The 19,593-nt window shown below is 42.7% G+C and overlaps 1 protein-coding gene across 15 annotated transcripts in view; it reads left to right on the plus strand.

The window, feature by feature from the left end:
* CIT (citron rho-interacting serine/threonine kinase) overlaps positions 1 to 19,593 on the plus strand; it is a 170,133-nt gene that overhangs the window by 47,320 nt on the left and 103,220 nt on the right. For all 15 annotated transcript variants that reach the window (XM_081288029.1, XM_081288037.1, XM_081288039.1 and 12 more), the window contains 2 exons: positions 1,947 to 2,150; positions 3,699 to 3,852. In XM_081288029.1, the coding sequence (XP_081144155.1) occupies positions 1,947 to 2,150; positions 3,699 to 3,852 (358 nt within the window). The remainder of the gene's footprint in view (positions 1 to 1,946; positions 2,151 to 3,698; positions 3,853 to 19,593) is intronic.

Below are 19,593 nucleotides of genomic sequence, written 5' to 3' on the forward strand. Positions count from 1 at the left end.
TCATTCTTTAGCTAAGCCAAGATGTGACAGTTCTTGTTTTGTTAAAGAATACCTCTTGCTCAGTGCTAGGATTGTGATTTTTGCCAAGATCCTATAGTTTAATCCTAACCCTGTGCTGAGCTCATAGGACAGAGTCTTGGCTTAGACTTCCCAATGTCAAGGCTTTCCCTTCCTTGACTTAAGCCTCAATCATGCTGTGGCTTTGTCTGGACCACAATGTGGCCCTTTCGCTCTCACTTCTGTCCTTTAGCACAGGTCTGCTTGCGGGTTTCTTGGGTGATCGGACTGTCCAGCTTTCCTGAGTGGGGGCTTGTAGAGGAGATCCTGTTGCCCAAAGCAATGGTGATTAGTGTCAGAAATGGGAAGAACCTACACCACTGAACTTTTTTTTTTTTTTTGGTGCTGGGAATGGAGCCTAGGGCTTTGTGCACAGCAGACAAAGTGCTCTGTCACTGAGCCCATTCCTAGCCCAGAATCCTGTATCAGAATGTGGGCCTGAGGAAAGGGAAAGGGATAAGGAAGAGGGACAGGAGAATTATAGGAATGATTTATATATTCCTGTATTGCACACATATTGGTGTGTGTGTGTGTGTGTGTGTGTGTGTGTGTGTGTATGTATAAAATGAGAGGAGATAGGAGAATTCCAGAAAAATCTCATTTCTTTTAATAAAAGGATCTTGGTCAAAGGAATGAACAAGCTTAGTTTCGGGCTGGAAGAGCTTCATCCAGCATCACTGGGGAAAGGAGGCCTCACAGTGTCCTCTCTAAACATTCCCTTTTTTCTCAATACCCAATTAAAGCAAAGCAAATTTACTTTCTTGATATGAAGTCCAGTCTTACAGGTGTGTGGCCATACCCCCCAATCTCTGGGCTTTCTCGGGGGCACTTAACAACCTTTAATGAGGAGAAGGTTCTTTCACACCATTTAACTGCTGACCCGAGAGAAACCCATTTGCCACGTGGGGTAATGGGACATCTGGTTAACGTGGTATGTGACTAAAGTCAGGGCCTTCCTGTTTTGATGGGGAAGGAGGTTAGACAGGTGATCCTCAGACTTCAAATTTCATGGCTCATTAAAACTTCAAAACAATTTTGAAGACCAGACGGGCTGCCATGTACGGGGCCCCAATGAGTGGTTTGGAATGAGGGGCAGAAGACCTAATTCTTTCATCAGCATCATTTCAAGAAACAAAGCACATTTAAACACTAAAACATCCAGAAGGACAAATTCTCAGGGAGAAAAGGACAGTTCCTAAAAATGGAATACTTTCACCTTTATGAAAACACCTCCTACGTTGTCCTAATGCCTTGCCAAGGTCAGGTGCTGGGGCACCATTGGATTGTAGACCCTTGGGTTTTAAACAGTGGGGAGGGATCACAGGAGAAAGAGTGAGGTGGGGAAAATGAACTCATTAACATCCAACGCTGGGTGAAAGGTATTAGTCATGTCACACCCTGCGGGCAGGCTAACATGGGAATGCGGATTCCAGAATCTATTTCCCCGTTTTTTTTGAACTTGAGATCTAACCTGCATTTGTTATATTGCATTGCCTGTTAGCTGCCAGTTCCTTAGTGATGGTTAGACTGATCTTCTAGATTGCTTGTTAGGCTTTCTAATCATTTTGCTGTTTTCTTAAGTAAAAGTTCTAGCAAATCAGGAACCTGTATCAGGAGACACCAGGAAACACCTTCATTGATGCCACATGCCCAGCTTCCATTTGTACAACCAAGGGGTGAAGGTCATCAACACATTTTGTCCTACTGCCTTTGGATTGTATTGTGTGCTTTTAAAAAAAGAAAATTAGTAAATGTTTGCGTTTCCTGATAATGTACTACTTGACAGAGGTTTGATCAGTGGCAGATCAGCTTGGGTCTGATGTGGCTGTGGCACTCTACTTGAGGACACTTGAAAGTTTGCTGAATTCACTTTACTGATGGGATTCTAGGTGAACTCCAAACTCCCGATTGGCACCCCAGATTACATGGCTCCTGAAGTGCTGACCATTATGAATGGGGACGGGAAAGGTGTCTACGGTCCAGACTGTGACTGGTGGTCCGTGGGAGTCATCGCCTACGAAATGGTTTATGGGAGAACCCCGTTCACGGAGGGAACCTCAGCCAGAACCTTCAATAACATCATGAACTTCCAGGTAAAGGGCCATTAGATTTCAAAGTAACATTGAGAAATGCCGTTTAAAAATGGTGTGAATGAATGTTTATGTGTAAACCAACATGACACTCACTTTGTGCCAAAAGCTGTGCTAACACTTTATTAATTATAGTTCATAGAATTAAACTATAATTGTAATTGCCAGTAATTGTAAGACTGTCATTATTTCATGTATCACTAGAAAAGAAAAACTGCTGCCAATTAATTTTAATATTTTTATTGATTATAAAATGCATCTTGATTTCACCTCTGTTAAATGTGCATAAATGTGAGTCTTTGAATTGATGAAATATAGTTTATTAGCTTAATTCATCTTCAGACAACACTGAGGTAGGTATTATTATTATGATAATTTTCATTTGCAGATGAGAAAACCAAATCACAGAGAGGTTATGTAACTTGCCCCACATAACACAGGCAGCCCGACTCTGAAGCCCATGCTCTTGATTTTATGTTGTACTGTTTCTGAGAATTATCAAATGTGGTAGTAAAATTGAATAAGAAAATTAATTAGAATTATATTAATATATGTATATAAAGTAAAATAAAAGTATTTTCTGGGCTGGGAGTGTAGCTCAGTAGTAGAGCACTTGCCTAAAATGGAGAGGCCTAGGTTCTGTCCCCAGTACTGCAAAAAAAAAAAAAAAACAACAACAAAAACAAAACAAAACAAAACAAAAAAACAAAACCCCAAACAAGCAAAGGATCACCTGTTTTCTAATAACTGTAATTTTCACTATACTAAGCTCATTCTTAAGGACATGATAAATATGTAGTTTTCAGTTTCAACCAAAAGGCAAAAAGGGAACTTATTTCTTAGGTTTTCGTATCTCATTCAATTTTCATCTTCCTGGAATGGTTAATACACATTCTTAATGTACATACATTGTTATTCTTGAGTCTCCTCTTGAGTTGAAGTTTCCCCTTAGATGACTCTTGGGGCTGATTTATTTCCTTCATTTCAGTTCACTCACTCATTGAGTAATTCAGTCACAAGTGAATTGCAGTAGATACCGGGAGGTACTGGGTTCACAGTGATGAGCAAGGAGGCCCTCGCTGCCCTTTCTCATCATCAGTCAAAAACTGCAGTACATTGTGTCAGGGCAAGAGCAGAGTACAGAGGGAGCCTGTGGAAATGAGCACCAGGGTAGGAAAGGGAGCCAGGGAAGGCTGGTGGGTGGGGAGGGAGTTCTAGGCCGGGAGAACAGTGTGATGTGACCAGGGAACTTTAAATAGCTCATCATTGTTGGACAGCAAAGAGAGAGATGTGGAGCATGCAAGATGAGCTGGAGAGGGGAGCAGAGGTCAAGCTGAGGAGGAGATGGAGCCCCTACAAAGGAGCCAGATCTATTGATGTGAACAGGCCACTTATTTTGGGAACATGCCTTTGGTCCAAAGTTAAGAGGATATAAAACTTTCTTTAAAAAAAAAAAAGTAAAAAAAGCTTGCATATATGAGAAATATTCTTTGGGATGTGAGAAATTGAATCACTGCTAAAGAAATTAATTATTGTATTTTTTTGGAGCAGCGGTTTTTGAAATTTCCGGATGATCCCAAAGTGAGCAGTGGATTCCTTGATCTCATTCAAAGTTTGTTGTGTGGCCAGAGAGAGAGGTTGAAGTTTGAGGGCCTCTGTTGCCACCCTTTCTTCTCTAAAATCGACTGGAATGACATTCGTAACTGTAAGTAGAGCATGTTTCTTAAATTTGGGTGTTGGGATTGAAAAATATTTATGAGCAACCTGAAATTACTCCAGTTCAAAGCAGCTGGGGTAAATGACATAAATAAAGGCTTTAGTTACATGTAGGAAGAGAAAAGGGCTATTGACATAGCTGTCTGAGGAGTAATTCTGCTTTAGCATTATTTGCATACAACTGGGTCATTTGTCAAACTCTACAGTTTTGTGGTCTTTAGAATATTACCTCACAGTAAGTTCGAGGTACAAATTGATGGGGCTTGAAGCTTGTCTCCTGATTTGACAGTTTCTTCCCGGAGGAAACATGGACCTAGCTATTTCATTCACAGATTAGGAAGAGGACACTGAGATCAGGCAGGGTGCCCAGGCTGCTCCGCTAATGGCCGGGCCTGCGGGGAGGCAAGCTCCCTGCTGTGTTCCTTTGTTTCCCTCTGTGATATTTCCCTGTTCATATATGTATAATATCTAATGTGTATGTACTGTGGACTCATGCACACATCACTGTGTGATCAGCTTTGCAAACTGAATCGATCAATTATAAACAAAAACCTGATTTATTATCAACAAAATCAAAGAGCCTTTTTTTTTTTTTTTTTAAAACAGATTGGCAATTTCTTTTTAGGATAATTCCTTACACATGTTGTTGATTACATGTGACTTAATGACCTGACCCAATGATCAGTTTGGCTTAGAGTCAAGGGGAGAGCAGTTTGCCTGTTTGAGTGTTTTATTTTTGGTAATGAGGGGAGGTGGGACTTGTTTTTAGGTATCAAAACCAGGCTTCTGATTGGAGCCATGTTGTAATTAAGGTTGAACTTCCCTAATCCCAAAGTTCAAAACGCTTCCAAAATCTGAAAGTTTTTGAGCACAAACACGATGACACAGGTGGAAAATTCCACATCTGACCTCATGAGGGGTTGCTGTCTAAACACGGCACCCTAAAGATACTGCTTAGAATTACCGTCAGCCTATGTATGTGTGTACAAAGCGCATATGAAATATAAATGAACTTTGTGCTTAGACTTGGGCTCCATCCCCAAGATATCTCATTATGTAGATCCAAATTTTCCAAAATCCAAAAAATCTGAAATCTAAAACACTTCTGATCCCAAGCATTTCAAATGAGGTATATTCAACTTGTATAACCTCTTGTGCATTTGGCTGTGACACAAGAGTTGTTAAGATCCAGAATTGTCCAGTTGAAGGCTATTTTGATGGTTTTTCTAACCTCCTGCCAAAATATTTCACTGGGGAGCATTTCCATAAATATTTTTTTGGCACATGTTTTTCTTCTGGATTGTAGTTCTGGTTGTCGTTGTTCTGACAAAATACCTGAGAAAATCGACTTAAAAGGAGGAAAAGTTTGTTTTGGCTCGGGGTTTTAGAGGTTTCAGTCCATGGTCACCTGGCCCTGTGGCTTTGAGCCTGTGGTGGCACAGTACGTCATAGCAGGAATACATGTTGGAGGGAGCCTGTTCCCTGGGTCCTAGACCTGACTAGGCCCTGTCTCGGAAAGGTTCCACTCCCTCCCAATAGTGCCGCAAATTGGCAATCAAGCCTTCCAGACATGTCCTTTGGGGGACATTTAAGATCCAACCCATATCATTTTGGTAGCTACACTATTTTCATTTTTTCTAATCTTTAGACAATCCTCCCACCAAACCTCTAAAGTTGAGACTTTTTAATCAGTAATATATTTTTAGCATTCTTCCTTTTATGCTTTTTGAAAGATTTTGATAGAATTTTTAGCTGCTGTTCAAGTACTTAATCTTCCCTAGTCTTGCCTTTTTAATCTCTTATCTTTCTGAACAAGCAATTAATTTTTTATGCACAAATGTGCTGATTATGCCCAACTACATGTCTCTACTTAAGAAAGTCAGTGAATGGCGATTAATTATCTGAGTAACTTCATTCTTTGTTTTGGTAAACCTTGATGTTGTTTTGGTATGAGAGTGTTCCCTTGGTATCTGAGGACGACTGGCTCTAGCACCCCTCAGGCATAGCAAAATCTTAGGATGCTCAAGTCTCTATTTATATAAAACAGAGCTGTATTTGCATGTGACCTATGTACATCCTTCTGTATACTTTAATCATCTCTAGATGACTTATAATGCCTGATGTGATTTACTGCTATGTAAATAATTGTTATACTCTATTGCTCGGGGAATATTAAGGAAAAAAGTCTGTATGCATTCAGTGCAGATGCAGGTTTTTTGGAGTATTTTCAATCCTCAATTGGTTTAATCTGAAGATATAGAATCTGTGGACATTCAGGGCCAACTGTGACAGGATTCCTAGATTTTGTTCTAGTCTTTTCCTTCTAGCCTCCCTCCAGGTTTTAGGCTTATTGAGTTTTTAACTATTTTTCTATGAATCGTACAGAGCCTGGGGAGGGTACATGCCATTGTCAAATGTGGTTCTTGACATTTGTCCATCATGAGGCCCATTTTTTTTTTTTTTTTGATGCCGGGAATTAAACCCAGGGCCTTAGTGAGAGCTGAGCACATGTCTAACCCTGAGCTACACCCCAGCCCCATGTCCTTGAGAAGCTCTGGTTGTCCTTGGGATGAGGCAGCTTTGTGGTAGGTCACTCTAGACTTGGTCACATTCACATGTGGCCTTGTAGGGTCCACCACGCCTTCTGTGGCCTTCTGTTTATTTTTTATTTTATTTTTTTTTAATGGAAACAATACAACAACTTTATTATTTTCACAAGTCACAATACCAAATAGGTGATATATATTTTTAATACCCAGTATTGGTGTGACTAGGGAAAATAGGCATTTAGAAAACAATTTTGCATTCTATATGGAGTTCCCTCAATACCATTTCAGATTTTTTTCCACTTCTTATTCTTTTTTTTTTTTTAATTTTATTGTTGGTTGTTCAAAACATTACATAGTTCTTAATATACCATATTTCACAGATTGATTCAAGTGGGTTATGAACTCCCATTTTTACCCCGTATACAGATTGCTGTGTCACATCAGTTACATTTCCATTGATTTACAAATTGCCTTTCTAGTGACTGATGTATTCTGCTGTCTATCCCATTCTCCACTGTCCCCTCACCCCTCCCCTCCCCTCCCCTCCCCTTCTCTCTCTCCATCCCCTCTACTATAAATCGTTTCTTCCACTTATATAATTTTCCTCCTACTCCTCCTTTCCTCTTATATGTAATTGTGTATAACCCTGAGGCTCACCTTCCAATTCCATGCAATTTCCCTTAACTCTCACTTTCCCTCCCGCCTATCATCCCTGTTTAATGTTATTCTTCTTCTCCAGCTCTTCTGTCCTTGGTTACTCCCCTTATATCAAAGAAGACATTTGACATTTGTTTTTTAAGGATTGGCTAGCTTCACTTAGCATAATCTGCTCTAATGCCATCCATTTCCCTCCAAATTCTATGATTTTGTCATTTCTTATTGCAGAGTAATACTCCATTGTGTATAAATGCCACATTTTTTTAATCCATTCATCTATTGAAGGGCTTCTAGGTTGGTTCCACAATCTTGCTATCGTGAATTGTGCTGCTATGAACATTGATATAGCAGTGTCCCTGTAGCATGCTCTTGTTAGGTCTTTAGGGAATAGACCGAGTAGGGGAATAGCTGGGTCAAATGGTGGTTCCATTCCCAGCTTTCCAAGGAATCTCCATACTGCTTTCCAAATTGGCTGCACCATTTTGCAGTCCCACCAACAATGAACAAGTGTACCCATTTCCCCGCATCCTCGCCAGCACTTGTTGTTGTTGGACTTCTTAATGGCTGCCAATCTTACTGGAGTGAGATGGTATCTTAGGGTGGTTTTGATTTGCATTTCTCTGACTGCTAGCAATGTTGAGCATTTTTTCATGTACTTGTTGATTGATTGTATGTCCTCCTCTGAGAATTGTCTGTTCAGGTCCTTGGCCCATTTGTTGATTGGGTTATTTGTTATCTTATTATCTAATTTTTTGAGTTCTTTGTATACTCTGGATATTAGGGCTCTATCTGAAGTGTGTGGGGTAAAGATTTGTTCCCATGATGTAGGCTCCCTGTTTATCTCTCTTATTGTTTCTTTTGTTGAGAGAAAACTTTTTAGTTTGAGTAAGTCCCATTTGTTGATTCTGGTTGTTAACTCTTGCGCTATGGGTGTCCTATTGAGGAATTTGGGGCCTGACCCCACAGTATGTAGATCATAGCCGACTTTTTCTTCTATCAGACGCCGTGTCTCTGATTTAATATCGAGCTCCTTGATCCATTTTGAGTTAACTTTTGTGCATGGCGAGAGAAAGGGATTCAGTTTCATTTTGATGCAAATGGATTTCCAGTTTTCCCAGCACCATTTGTTGAAGATGCTATCCTTCCTCCATTGCATGCTTTTAGCCCCTTTATCAAATATAAGATAGTTGTAGTTTTGCGGATTGGTTACTGTGTCTTCTATTCTGTACCATTGGTCCACTCGCCTGTTTTGGTACCAGTACCATGCTGTTTTTGTTACTATTGCTCTGTAGTATAGTTTGAAGTCTGGTATCGCTATACCGCCTGATTCACACTTCCTGCTTAGCATTGTTTTTGCTATTCTGGGTCTTTTATTATTCCATATGAATTTCCTGATTGTTTTATCTATTTCTACAAGAAATGCTGTTGGGATTTTGATTGGGATAGCATTGAACTTATAGAGAACTTTTGGTAATATCGCCATTTTGATGATGTTAGTTCTGCCTATCCATGAGCAGGGTATATTTTTCCATCTTCTGAGGTCTTCTTCTATGTCTCTTTTTAGGGTTCTGTAGTTTTCATTGTATAGGTCTTTCACCTCTTTTGTTAGGTTGATTCCCAGGTATTTTATTTTTTTGGGGGATATTGTGAATGGAGTAGTTGTCCTCATTTCCGTTTCAGAGGATTTGTCGCTGATATACAGGAATGCATTTGATTTATGCGTGTTGATTTTATATCCCGCCACTTTGCTGAATTCATTTATTAACTCTAGTAGTTTCTTTGTAGACCCTTTTGGGTCTGTTAGGTATAGAATCATATCATCTGCAAATAGTGATAATTTAAGTTCTTCTTTTCCTATTTTTATGCCTTTAATTTCTTTCGTCTGTCTAATTGCTCTGACCAGTGTTTCGAGGACTATGTTGAACAGAAGTGGTGAGAGAGGGCATCCCTGTCTTGTACCAGATCTTAGAGGGAATGCCTTCAATTTTTCTCCATTCAGAATGATGCTGGCCTGTGGCTTATCATAGATTGCTTTAACAATGTTGAGGTATGATCCTGTTATCCCTAATTTTTCTAGAGTTTTGAACATAAAGGGATGCTGTACTTTGTCGAATGCCTTTTCTGCATCTATCGAGATGATCATATGGTTCTTATTTTTAAGTCTATTGATGTGGTGAATAACATTTATTGATTTCCGTATTTTGAACCAGCCTTGCATCCCAGGGATGAATCCTACTTGATCATGGTGTATAATTTTTTTGATATGTTTTTGAATCCGATTTGCCAGAATTTTATTGAGGATTTTTGCATCTAGGTTCATTAGAGATATTGGTCTGTAGTTTTCTTTCTTTGAAGTGTCTTTGTCTGGTTTAGGAATCAGGGTGATGTTGGCCTCGTAGAATGTATTTGGAAGTTCTCCCTCTTTTTCTATTTCCTGAAATAACTTGAAAAGTATTGGTGTTAGTTCCTCTTTAAAGGTTTTGTAAAATTCTGCTGTATACCCATCCGGTCCTGGGCTTTTCTTAGTTGGTAGTCTTTTGATGGTTTCTTCTATTTCCTCTATTGTTATTGGTCTGTTTAGGTTGTCTATATCTTCCTGACTCAATCTGGGCAGATCATATGACTTAAGAAATTTATCGATGCCTTCACTATCTTCTATTTTATTGGAGTATAAGGATTCAAAGTAATTTCTGATTATCTTCTGTATTTCTGAAGTGTCTGTTGTGATATTGCCTTTTTCATCCTGTATGCTAGTAATTTGAGTTCTCTCTCTTCTTCTCTTCGTTAGCATGGCTAAGGGTCTGTCAATTTTATTTATTTTTTCAAAGAACCAACTTTTGGTTTTGTCAATTTTTTCAATTGTTTCTTTTGTTTCAATTTCATTAATTTCAGCTCTGATTTTAATTATTTCTTGCCTTCTACTTCTTTTGCTGTTATTTTGCTCTTCTTTTTCTAGGATTTTGAGATGATATATGAGATCGTTTATTTGTTGGTTTTTTCTTTTTTTAAGGAATGCGCTCCAAGCAATGAATTTTCCTCTTAAAACTGCTTTCAATGTGTCCCATAGATTCCAATATGTTGTGTCAGTGTTTTCATTTATCTCTAAGAATTTTTTAATTTCCTCCTTGATGTCTTCTATGACCCATTGATCATTCAGTAACCTATTGTTCATTCTCCACGTGATGCATGATTTTTCCTTCCTTCTTTTATCATTGATTTTCAGTTTCATTCCATTATGATCAGATAGGATGCATGGTATTATTTCTACTCCTTTATATTGTCTAAGAGTTGTCCTGTGACATAATATATGATCTATTTTTGTGAAGGATCCATGTGCTGCTGAGAAAAATGTGTAACTACTTGATGTTGGGTGGTATATTCTATATATGTCAATTAAGTCTAGGTTGTTAATTGTGTTATTGAGTTCTATAGTTTCCTTATTTAACTTTTGTTTGGAAGATCTGTCCAGTGGTGAGAGAGGTGTGTTGAAGTCTCCCATGATTATTGTATAGTGGTCTATTAGACTCTTGTACTTGAGAAGAGTTTGCTTGATGAACGTAGCTGCACCATTGTTTGGGGCATATATATTTATGATTGTTATGTCTTGTTGGTGTATGGTTCCCTTGAGCAGTATGCAGTGTCCCTCTTTATCCTTTTTGATTAACTTTGGCTTGAAATCTATTTTGTTTGATATGAGTATGGACACTCCTGCTTGTTTCCGCAGTCCATATGAGTGGAATGATTTTTCCCATCCTTTCACCTTCAGTCTATGTATATCTTTTCCTATCAAATGCGTCTCCTGTAGGCAACATATTGTTGGATCTTGTTTTGTGATCCATTCGACTAGCCTGTGTCTCTTAATTGGTGAGTTTAAGCCATTAACATTTAGGGTTATTATTGAGATTTGGTTTGTTCCTCCAGTCATATTTGTTTATTTATGTTACTAAACCTGATTAGTTTTCCTCTTTGGTTACTTTCCCCCCTTTACTGTCCTACCTCCCACTGATGGTTTTCAATGTTATTTTCAGTTTCCTCTTCCTGTAATGTTTTGCCAAGGATTTTTTGAAGAGATGGTTTTCTAGCTGCGAATTCTTTTAACTTTTGTTTATCGTGAAAGGTTTTAATTTCATCTTCCATCCTGAAGCTTAATTTCGCTGGATACACGATTCTTGGTTGGAACCCATTTTCTTTCAGTGTTTGAAAAATGTTATTCCAGGATCTTCTAGCTTTCAGAGTCTGTGTTGAGAGATCAGCTGTTATCCTGATTGGTTTGCCCCTAAATGTAATCTGCTTTCTTTCTCTTGTAGCTTTTAAAATTCTCTCCTTATTCTGTATGTTGGGCATCTTCATTATAATGTGTCTAGGTGTGGATCTCTTATGATTTTGCACTTTTGGCGTCCTGTAGGCTTCTAGGATATGGGATTCTGTTTCATTCTTCAAGTCTGGGAAGTTTTCTCGTATTATTTCATTGAATAGATTGTTCATTCCTCTGGTTTGGAGCTCTGTGCCCTCCTGTATCCCAATGACTCTTAAGTTTGGTCTTTTAATGTTATCCCATATCTCTTGGATGTTCTGCTCATGGTTTCTTAGCAGTCTTGCTGAACTGTCTATGTTCTTCTCAAGTTGAAATACTTTGTCTTCATTGTCTGATGTTCTATCTTCTAAGTGATCTATTCTGCTGGTAGTATTGTCAATTGAGGTTTTAAGTTGGTTTATTGCTTCCTGCATTTCTAGGATTTCTATTTGTTTGTTTTTTATTACTTCTAACTCCCTGTGAAATTGATCTTTTACTTCCTGGATTTGTTTCTGTAGTTCCTTGTCAATGTGATCTTTCATTGTCTGATTTTGCTGTCTCATGTCTTCCTTGAGACTCCAGATCATCTGAAGCATGTATATCCTGAACTCTTTATCTGACATTCCATCTGTTGCAGCTATTACCTCTTCTAGAGTTGAGTTGACCTGCATTGCTTGTGGTCCTTTCTTTCCTTGTCTTTTCATGTTGCTTGCGTTTCTTTCTGCTTTGTGAAACTGTTGTGTTTTTGAAATTTTTCCCCCTGTTTATTTATGTTGCTCTTGTATATTTGGGATATCTCTCTTGTAGGGCGGGTAGTGGCTGTGATCCTCCTCTAATCAGGGTGATCTATCCACTACGCTGGTTGGTCGTAGGTCTGCCCGCCCTACGGGCACGGGTGGCTGCTCTACTCTGCCCCCACTCCAATTGTGGTGACGTTCCTCCCACGTCCTCGGATCGTTGGTCCTGATCCGGACGTGGGCAGCAGCTCTTCTCCACCCCTACTCCAATTGATGTGATGTGTCTACCACGCTGGTCGGCCTCCAAGCCTGTTCCGCCGGTGGGTCTCAGATCTGCCCACCCTGCGGGCCTGGGCGGCAGTTCTGCTCAACCCCCACTCCCAGTGGGGGTACCTAACTGCCTCTCCAACGGGTCTCTAGGCTCCTTCCGGACGCTGGCGGCGGCTCTGTTCAACCCCCACTCCAACCAGTGTGACGTGACTGCCTCGGTGCTACTCGTCCACCACACTGGCCGGCTGCCGAGCCTGTCCTGCCAGTGGGACGCAGGACTTCCTACCTTGCAGGGTCAGACGGCAGCTCTTCATGGCCTCCACTCCAAGTGGGTTGACTTGGCTACCCTGCCGTCAGGTCGCTGGTCCTGTTCCAGGCGTGGGCGGCTACTCTCCTCGGCCCCAGCTGCAGTTGGGGTGTCGCGATACCACACCGGCGGAACCCTTAGCCTGCTCTGGGCACAGGAGGCAGCTCCACTCTGCCCTCCAGGCCCCTGCAGCACCCAGCAGGGCCCGGACCAAGAAGCAGTCCCTGTAGGATCCCCAACCCTGAGCCAGAGCCGCTTCGGGAGCCAGGAGCCGGTCTCTCCGATCCCCGCCACTTTCTGCTAGGAGCAGGCTCCTCAGGGCTACCGCCTCGGGTTCCCCAATCCCAGGCCAAACCCGCCCCGGGAGCCCAAGCCTGGCCGCACCAGACTCTCCCTGCTCGGTGCACGCTCCCCTGGGAGCAGAGTCTAAGACGCACTTCCCGCGGGCTCCCTAGCTCCGGGTCAAAACTGTTCCAGGAGACAGAGTCCCGCTGCCCCTCGTCGCAAGTTTCACTTGTGGCTGGCCTCAGCTCGCGGTCTCTGCAGGCTCCGCGGCCCTGGGCTCAAGCAGCCACGAGAGCCAGAACCCAGCCTCTCCGATCCCTGCCACACTCTGCTCGGAGCAGGCTCCACAGAGGTACCCCAGCCTCAGGCTCAGGCAGCCCCGGGAGCCTGAGCCTGGCAGCTCCAACCTCTCCCAGCTCAGTGTACGCTCAGACAAGGGCAGGGTCAAAGACACAGTCGCCGGGGGTTCCCTAGCCCTGGGCCAAGAAGGATCTCCCGCCCTGGGCCAAAGCAACCCGGGGAACTAGAATCTGGCCGCTCAAAGCCCGGCGCCCGCCTTGCCTTGCCAGGGGTGAGGCCTGAAGAGTATTCTCCTCAGAGTTTCCAATCCCGAGCCTGAGCGATCTGTCTGCGCGACGCAGGCAAATACCAGCCTGGAATCACCTGTTCTGTAGTTGAATGAGCCGAGATCAGTAGAAAACAGGGATGATTGCATCAGCTCTCCATGATGGCGGCTGCAGTCCTCCTCCGTGTTCCGACCGGTGTCGGGAATCGAACTGGACCGATTCTCTCCTGTATTTCAAAGCTGGAATTCAGCACTCAGCGCGGCCAGTGCGCCACTGGCAGGAGCCTGCAGAATCCGCTTCGCTGTAATCCCGCTCGGGTACCTCGCGGCTAATTAACTCGGGCGCGTCCCAGACTCCATCAACGGGGCGGTCCACCGACCAAGTACTGCTTCCCTCCGTTCGGAGAAATCGCCCGCGACCAAGCCCCTGCAGCCGAATCCCACGCGCTGGAATTCTGACCTCTAGATTCTGGAGCACCTCAATTTCACTGGGGATTCCCACCAAGGTAGCCTTCAGCCATTTCACCTCGTGTTTCTCCCGCACAGTGGCGCAGCGTACTGGTGTGCTGCACTCCCTTGGCCGCCATCTTCCCTTCTGTTTATTTTTTCCTTATCCTAATAAATATTCGCTTAGTCTTTCAGTTTTTCTTATCCTTAACCCACATCCTCCTACCCTCGTTGTGTTTTGTATCAGGGACTTCTCTTCCCCGGACTGAATCCTGAGTCTTAAAAACTTTGATGGTTTTTATTGACTCCCAACTCCCAGTGTAGTGGCTCTAAAGACTCACAGAATAGATTTGCTTTAATTTTTTTTTTTAATTTTGGAATATTAAGTTTGTAGAAAAGTCAAAGGATAGTACAACAGTCCCAGCCTACCCTTCACTTAGTTGTCCCTAATGGGAACCCCTTACTTAATGGTTTGACATTTGTCAAAACTAAGATCAATATTTTCATATTACTGTTAATTAAACTTCAGATTTTATTTAGATTTCACCAGTTTTCCAACTCATGTCCCTTTGCTGTTCCAGGGAATCAGTCCAGGGTACCATGTTGCAATTAGGGTGTTTATATTGAAGGGGCTCAGCCCAGCGTAGATACTTGGTGCAGCTCAGCCAGGGGCTGGGAGCTTCTCGCCCACTGAGGTTCAGGAGAGCCTTTTCCTGACTCTGCAGAGCGGCATGGTGTGAATTTCAGTGTCTCCTAGCAAATCTTCCCGTTTGCCCTGCCTGTTTGCAATCAGCACAGGATTTTGTGATTGAGAGCATTGTTGAACTCTGTGCTCTTTGAGCCATTTGCTAACTAGGTAACTCTAACATAAATTATGCCTTTGTCCAGTCCTGCTTTTCATAAACACATGTGGTGTGACATTCATCAACCAAAACACTTGAAATCATCAAGTTTCTTAAGTTCATGGTTGCTGCTTCAGTGCCTTGGGTTCCAGGCTGCTGAACATTTCTGCTTTCCACAACACAAGATGGTCCCTTGATGAAAGCAACATTAGCCTCTCTGCTGTTTCACCCCTAATTCTTCTTTTTCTTGTTGTAACCAATGAAAGGAAGTACTGCTTAACACAGCAGGTAATAATCTTCTGAAACTCATTATCTCAAGAGGTGGTCCTGGCAGGAGGTATAAATGCAATTTAAGAAGGGTCTGGACGGATTTATGAATGACAGAATTGGGAGTGGCTACTGAGAGAAACTAGGACATGCGTTGGCTTTGTCACTGAGGTCAGGCAGAGCATCTGTGCCCTTCTAGGTCCTGCTGCTGGGGGGATGCTGTGGGCAGCGCCGTGTGAACCAGGGATCTGACCCACTTGAGGGATACTGAGTCTCCCAGCAAGTGAGAATCCCCGAGATGAGTTGCGGCCACCCCTGAGGTCTCCAGATGCCCATCACTCTGATGTTTCGCCCCTAGCCTCACACAAGATTGTGTTTTTCTGGCTTATAGTCATCATTGTATCCAGGCTGCTCTCCAAGTTTCAGTAGGGGGTTTCTTAAGCCCACCAGCTGCTTCAGGCTGTGCCCTTCAGTGACACTTCAGATTTGGGGCAGGATTCTGCTCATACTCTGCTTGAGTTTTCTGGGCTTTGCGAAAGCAGGAGCCAGTCAGAGCCTCTGGGGTCACACCTGCCTTATTTGGTGTATCCTACCTGCTTCTGTCGGTGAAAGAATTTTGCTGCCTGGTACTCTTTGTCACATCTTTTTAACCCTGCCCTTCCCTGCAGGGCATAGTGATGTGGCTGGAACCAGCACACCTGCACCTGTCATCCAAGACAGAGAGAAGGGCGTAATGCGGGGGTGATGATTGTGGGTGATTTCCTCCAACACTTATGGCTGATGCTCTGGGGAACCGTGTTGTCCATTACTCCTTTCACTATTTTCAGAAAGGTACAGTTCCTGCCAATGTATCCTGATTTTTCAGGCCCTTTGTCTTTGTGAGTGGCGAGTGCATGGTGATCCCGTGCTGATGTCATGCCGTGTTGTTGTCCTTCCAAACATGTGTCCTTGTTGTCGTGGATCTTTATTCACTGCCTGGCTCTGAATGGGTGTAGTGAGACCTCAAATGCATACCTTGTGTTTGCTTGACGAACCTTAACCTTAATTGTGAGGGTCTTTGGCTTAGAGGAGAGGCATGCCATGTTGACCAAGCTCCGGGTGGCATTCTTGAAAATTTTTGTGTGCAAAAAAAGAACACCATGTAACTTGCCAAGTTTTAAAATGCCAGTCCTTTAGCATGATATGTGGAGAGGGCACCTATTCTGTGCCAGTTGTGTGGTATTCAAGTATATCACACTGTATTGCTTCAGAAAAAAATTTTGTTCAATGTAAGAACTTTATACCCATTTTATAGACATGGATACTGTGGCAACTTGCCCAAGGTTGTATAACAAGTAAGCGAGTCTGGATTTGGGTCAATTTTTGTGCAATTCAAAACCTGTGTGCTTAGCCAGGCCTGGTGGCACACACTTGCAATCCCAGCTACCTGGGAGGCTGAGGCAGGAGGATTGCAAGTTTCAGGCTAGCCTGGGCAATTTAGGGAGACACTGTCTCATATAAAATATAAGACTGGGGGTGTAGCTCCATACTTGTCCAGCATGCACGAGGCCCTGGTGCAAACAACAGACTGTGTTCTTTCCACAGAACCATATGGGCCTTGGCATTGTTATTAGTAATAATGTTTTGATGATGGCAAATAATAAACCATGTCACAATAGAGAGTAGATAACCTCTGGGTCTATTTAAGAACATTTGGAATTGCAGTAGCTTTTGATTCTTCAAGATTTATCTACAGTGTGCTAAGTGCTATTTTAGGTGCTGTGTCTCTACTGATAAGCGAATTTGGACGTGGCCCTGCCTTCGTATAGCTTACAGTCTAAGACCCTAACTGGCCCTTTGCTTGAACAGATTCATGGTCTTGTGAAATTGCTGTACCTCAAAGTGATAGGAGGTTTCATGCTTTGTAGATTCCCTGTGGGGTTACTGAACCACATTGATTTTAAACAAAACATAGACCATAGACTGTGACCTGTGACCCCTGACCCCTTCTCCACATATCGCATCCTGCTAACTTGTTATCCTCCTCATATCTCAGATTTAGTCTAAGACATGTGGGATCCATGGCCCACATCTAGAGTCAGGATTTATAGTGTCAGAAGGAACAGAGGAGTCTCAGGGTTCATCTTGTTTCCTATTATTTAGAACAGGGTCTCTCAACATGGGCTCTGTTGACATTTGGGGTCAGATAATTCTTTGTCATGGGGGGTGGTGTGTGGATTGCAGGATGCTCAGCAGCATCCCTGGCCTTTACCCACAGATATCTGTAGCATCTTCCTCTGTGGTTGTGACAACTCACAATGTCACTAGGCACTGCCTAGTGTCAGTTGGTGCCAGTTGAGAACCATTGATTTAGAAGAATTGGCTGGGTTGTTACCAGCAGAGATAACATTCTAGTAATCTTAATCCCTCAAGACCACCATGCTAACAAACCGCAGAAGTGTTATCTGGGGTCAGTAGGACCTTCCTACTCAGAGTGTGGTCCATGGACCAGCATCATCAGCATCACCTGGGAACTTGTTAGAGATGCAGAGACTCAGTCCTGCTAAGTCAGAAGCTGCATTTTAATAAGATCCCCAGGTAATCTTGTGCACATTAGCATTTACAAAGCCATGCAGAAAGAGAAAAATCAGACCTGTCAGCCTTGGAGTTTCTGGCTTATCATTGTGTCTTCCTCATTTTGTTCTGGGCTCAGGTTAGGAGGAGGCTGTTTTTTGGCAAAGGATTCCATGGGTAGATGGGACTGCTTAGAACTGTTGGATTTTATACTATGTTTTTGAGGAATTTAAGGCTTTTTTCCCCTCTGACTTTATATCCTTCATATCCTTAAATTTGCTGGTTTAACTTAATCTATCTTCTGTATGTGGTGCTGAGGATCGAACCTGGCCGCACGCATGCCAGGCGAGCGAGCGCTCCAGTTTGAGCCACATCCTCAGCCCTAACCTAATCTATCTTCTGATAGCAAAAAGACATTTCATACCTCCCCCACCCTCTCTTCTTTACCATGAGCTCCTGTTCACTTTTAATTACGATGCATTAAGTGGTGTTCATGAATATGTCTATTGCCATGCCATTTATTGAGTACTTACTGTGTGCCAGAGTCTGCAAAGCATATTATTGTCCTGCCTACTTTTCCCAACCCCCTATGAGTTAGGTTTTCTAATTAGTCCCACAGTACATATGAGGACACCGAAGCCTGAAGAGAGGAGCCCCCGTGGGAAGGTCATGGACCCAGGTCTCTCTGACTCAAGTTCTCTTTGCTTTTATTTTTTGAAAAAGTAGTACATTCTATGGTAAAAATTCAAGTGGTTCAGAAAGTTATACAGTGAAAAATGTCTCCCACCCCATGCCCCAAAGTGAACTCCTGCTGTTGGATTTTTGTATAGCTTTCCCAAATACTCTGTTAATATAAACACCGGCACAGACTGTACTCTTTTTTTGAACTGGGGATTTAACCTAGGGGCACTTTACCACTTCATCCTAGTCAATTTTATTCTTTATTTTGAAACCGGGTCTCACTAAATTGCTTAGGATCTTGCTAAGGTTGCTTAGGCTGTCCTCGAATTTGCAATCCTCCTGCCTCAGCCTCCTGAGCTGCTGGGTTTACAGGTGTGCGCCACTAAGCCGGGCCAGACTATACTCTTAGCAGCGTATTTATACTGCTTTCCAAGATTTTAGGAGTTTTTATTGGCAGGTTATTTCCCTCAATCGTTGAAAAAAAATGGAGGAAAGGTTTTTATAAGACTGTGCTACATTTATCCTTTGGGTTTGCCACTCTGCTGTTGATTTCTGACAAGTAGCACTCTTCCTCCCAAGTGAAAACCCCTATGGTTTTAACATTCATATTCTGCTTGTTTATTTTAGCATTCTGCCTATAGAAGAGCATCATCTCAGTGCCTTGTGTATTTTGTATGTGTGTTTATTTGTTTTGGGCCTTTTGAAGGCCGGCTTGTTCGGGGCTTCCCATCACTTGAGCAGGTATTTGGCCATGTTTCATTTTCTAAGCTAGTTTGGGGAGGATGGAGGTGGACTTCCCTTTGGGGCACGGTTCACCCTGGTGCATATCTCCCCATCAGGGCAGGAGGAAGAGGGGCTGAGGCAGTTTGGGGCACTCTCATGGAGGAAAAGGAGGGTGGAAAGATGGGGAGGCAACAGTAGTGACTGAAGAAATTCAACCCCAGGGACATGCAGGCACCACCTGCTGGAACATAAAAAAGGCGAAATGAAGATATGTAGTCAGTAGCTCTTATAGTCTCTTCTGGGATATGCAGGAGAATATTTATGTGTCTCTTGGGGGCTGTTCTGTTTTTAGAGGTTAAGTTACTAAGAGGAGGAAATAGGCTAAAAAGAGCTAAATGTTATGAATTAGGATTATAGGATTTCCCCCTCCAGACCGAATTTACAGGTGGCATCTAGAGATGTTAAAAATATGGAGTTAGGGCTGGGGATGTGGCTCAAGCGGTAGCGCGCTTGCCTGACATGCGTGTGGCCCGGGTTCGATCCTCAGCACCAC

This window comes from Spermophilus citellus (assembly GCF_964194105.1).
Source record: "Spermophilus citellus genome assembly, chromosome: 3".
In the NCBI taxonomy this organism is placed as follows: Eukaryota; Metazoa; Chordata; class Mammalia; order Rodentia; family Sciuridae; genus Spermophilus; species Spermophilus citellus.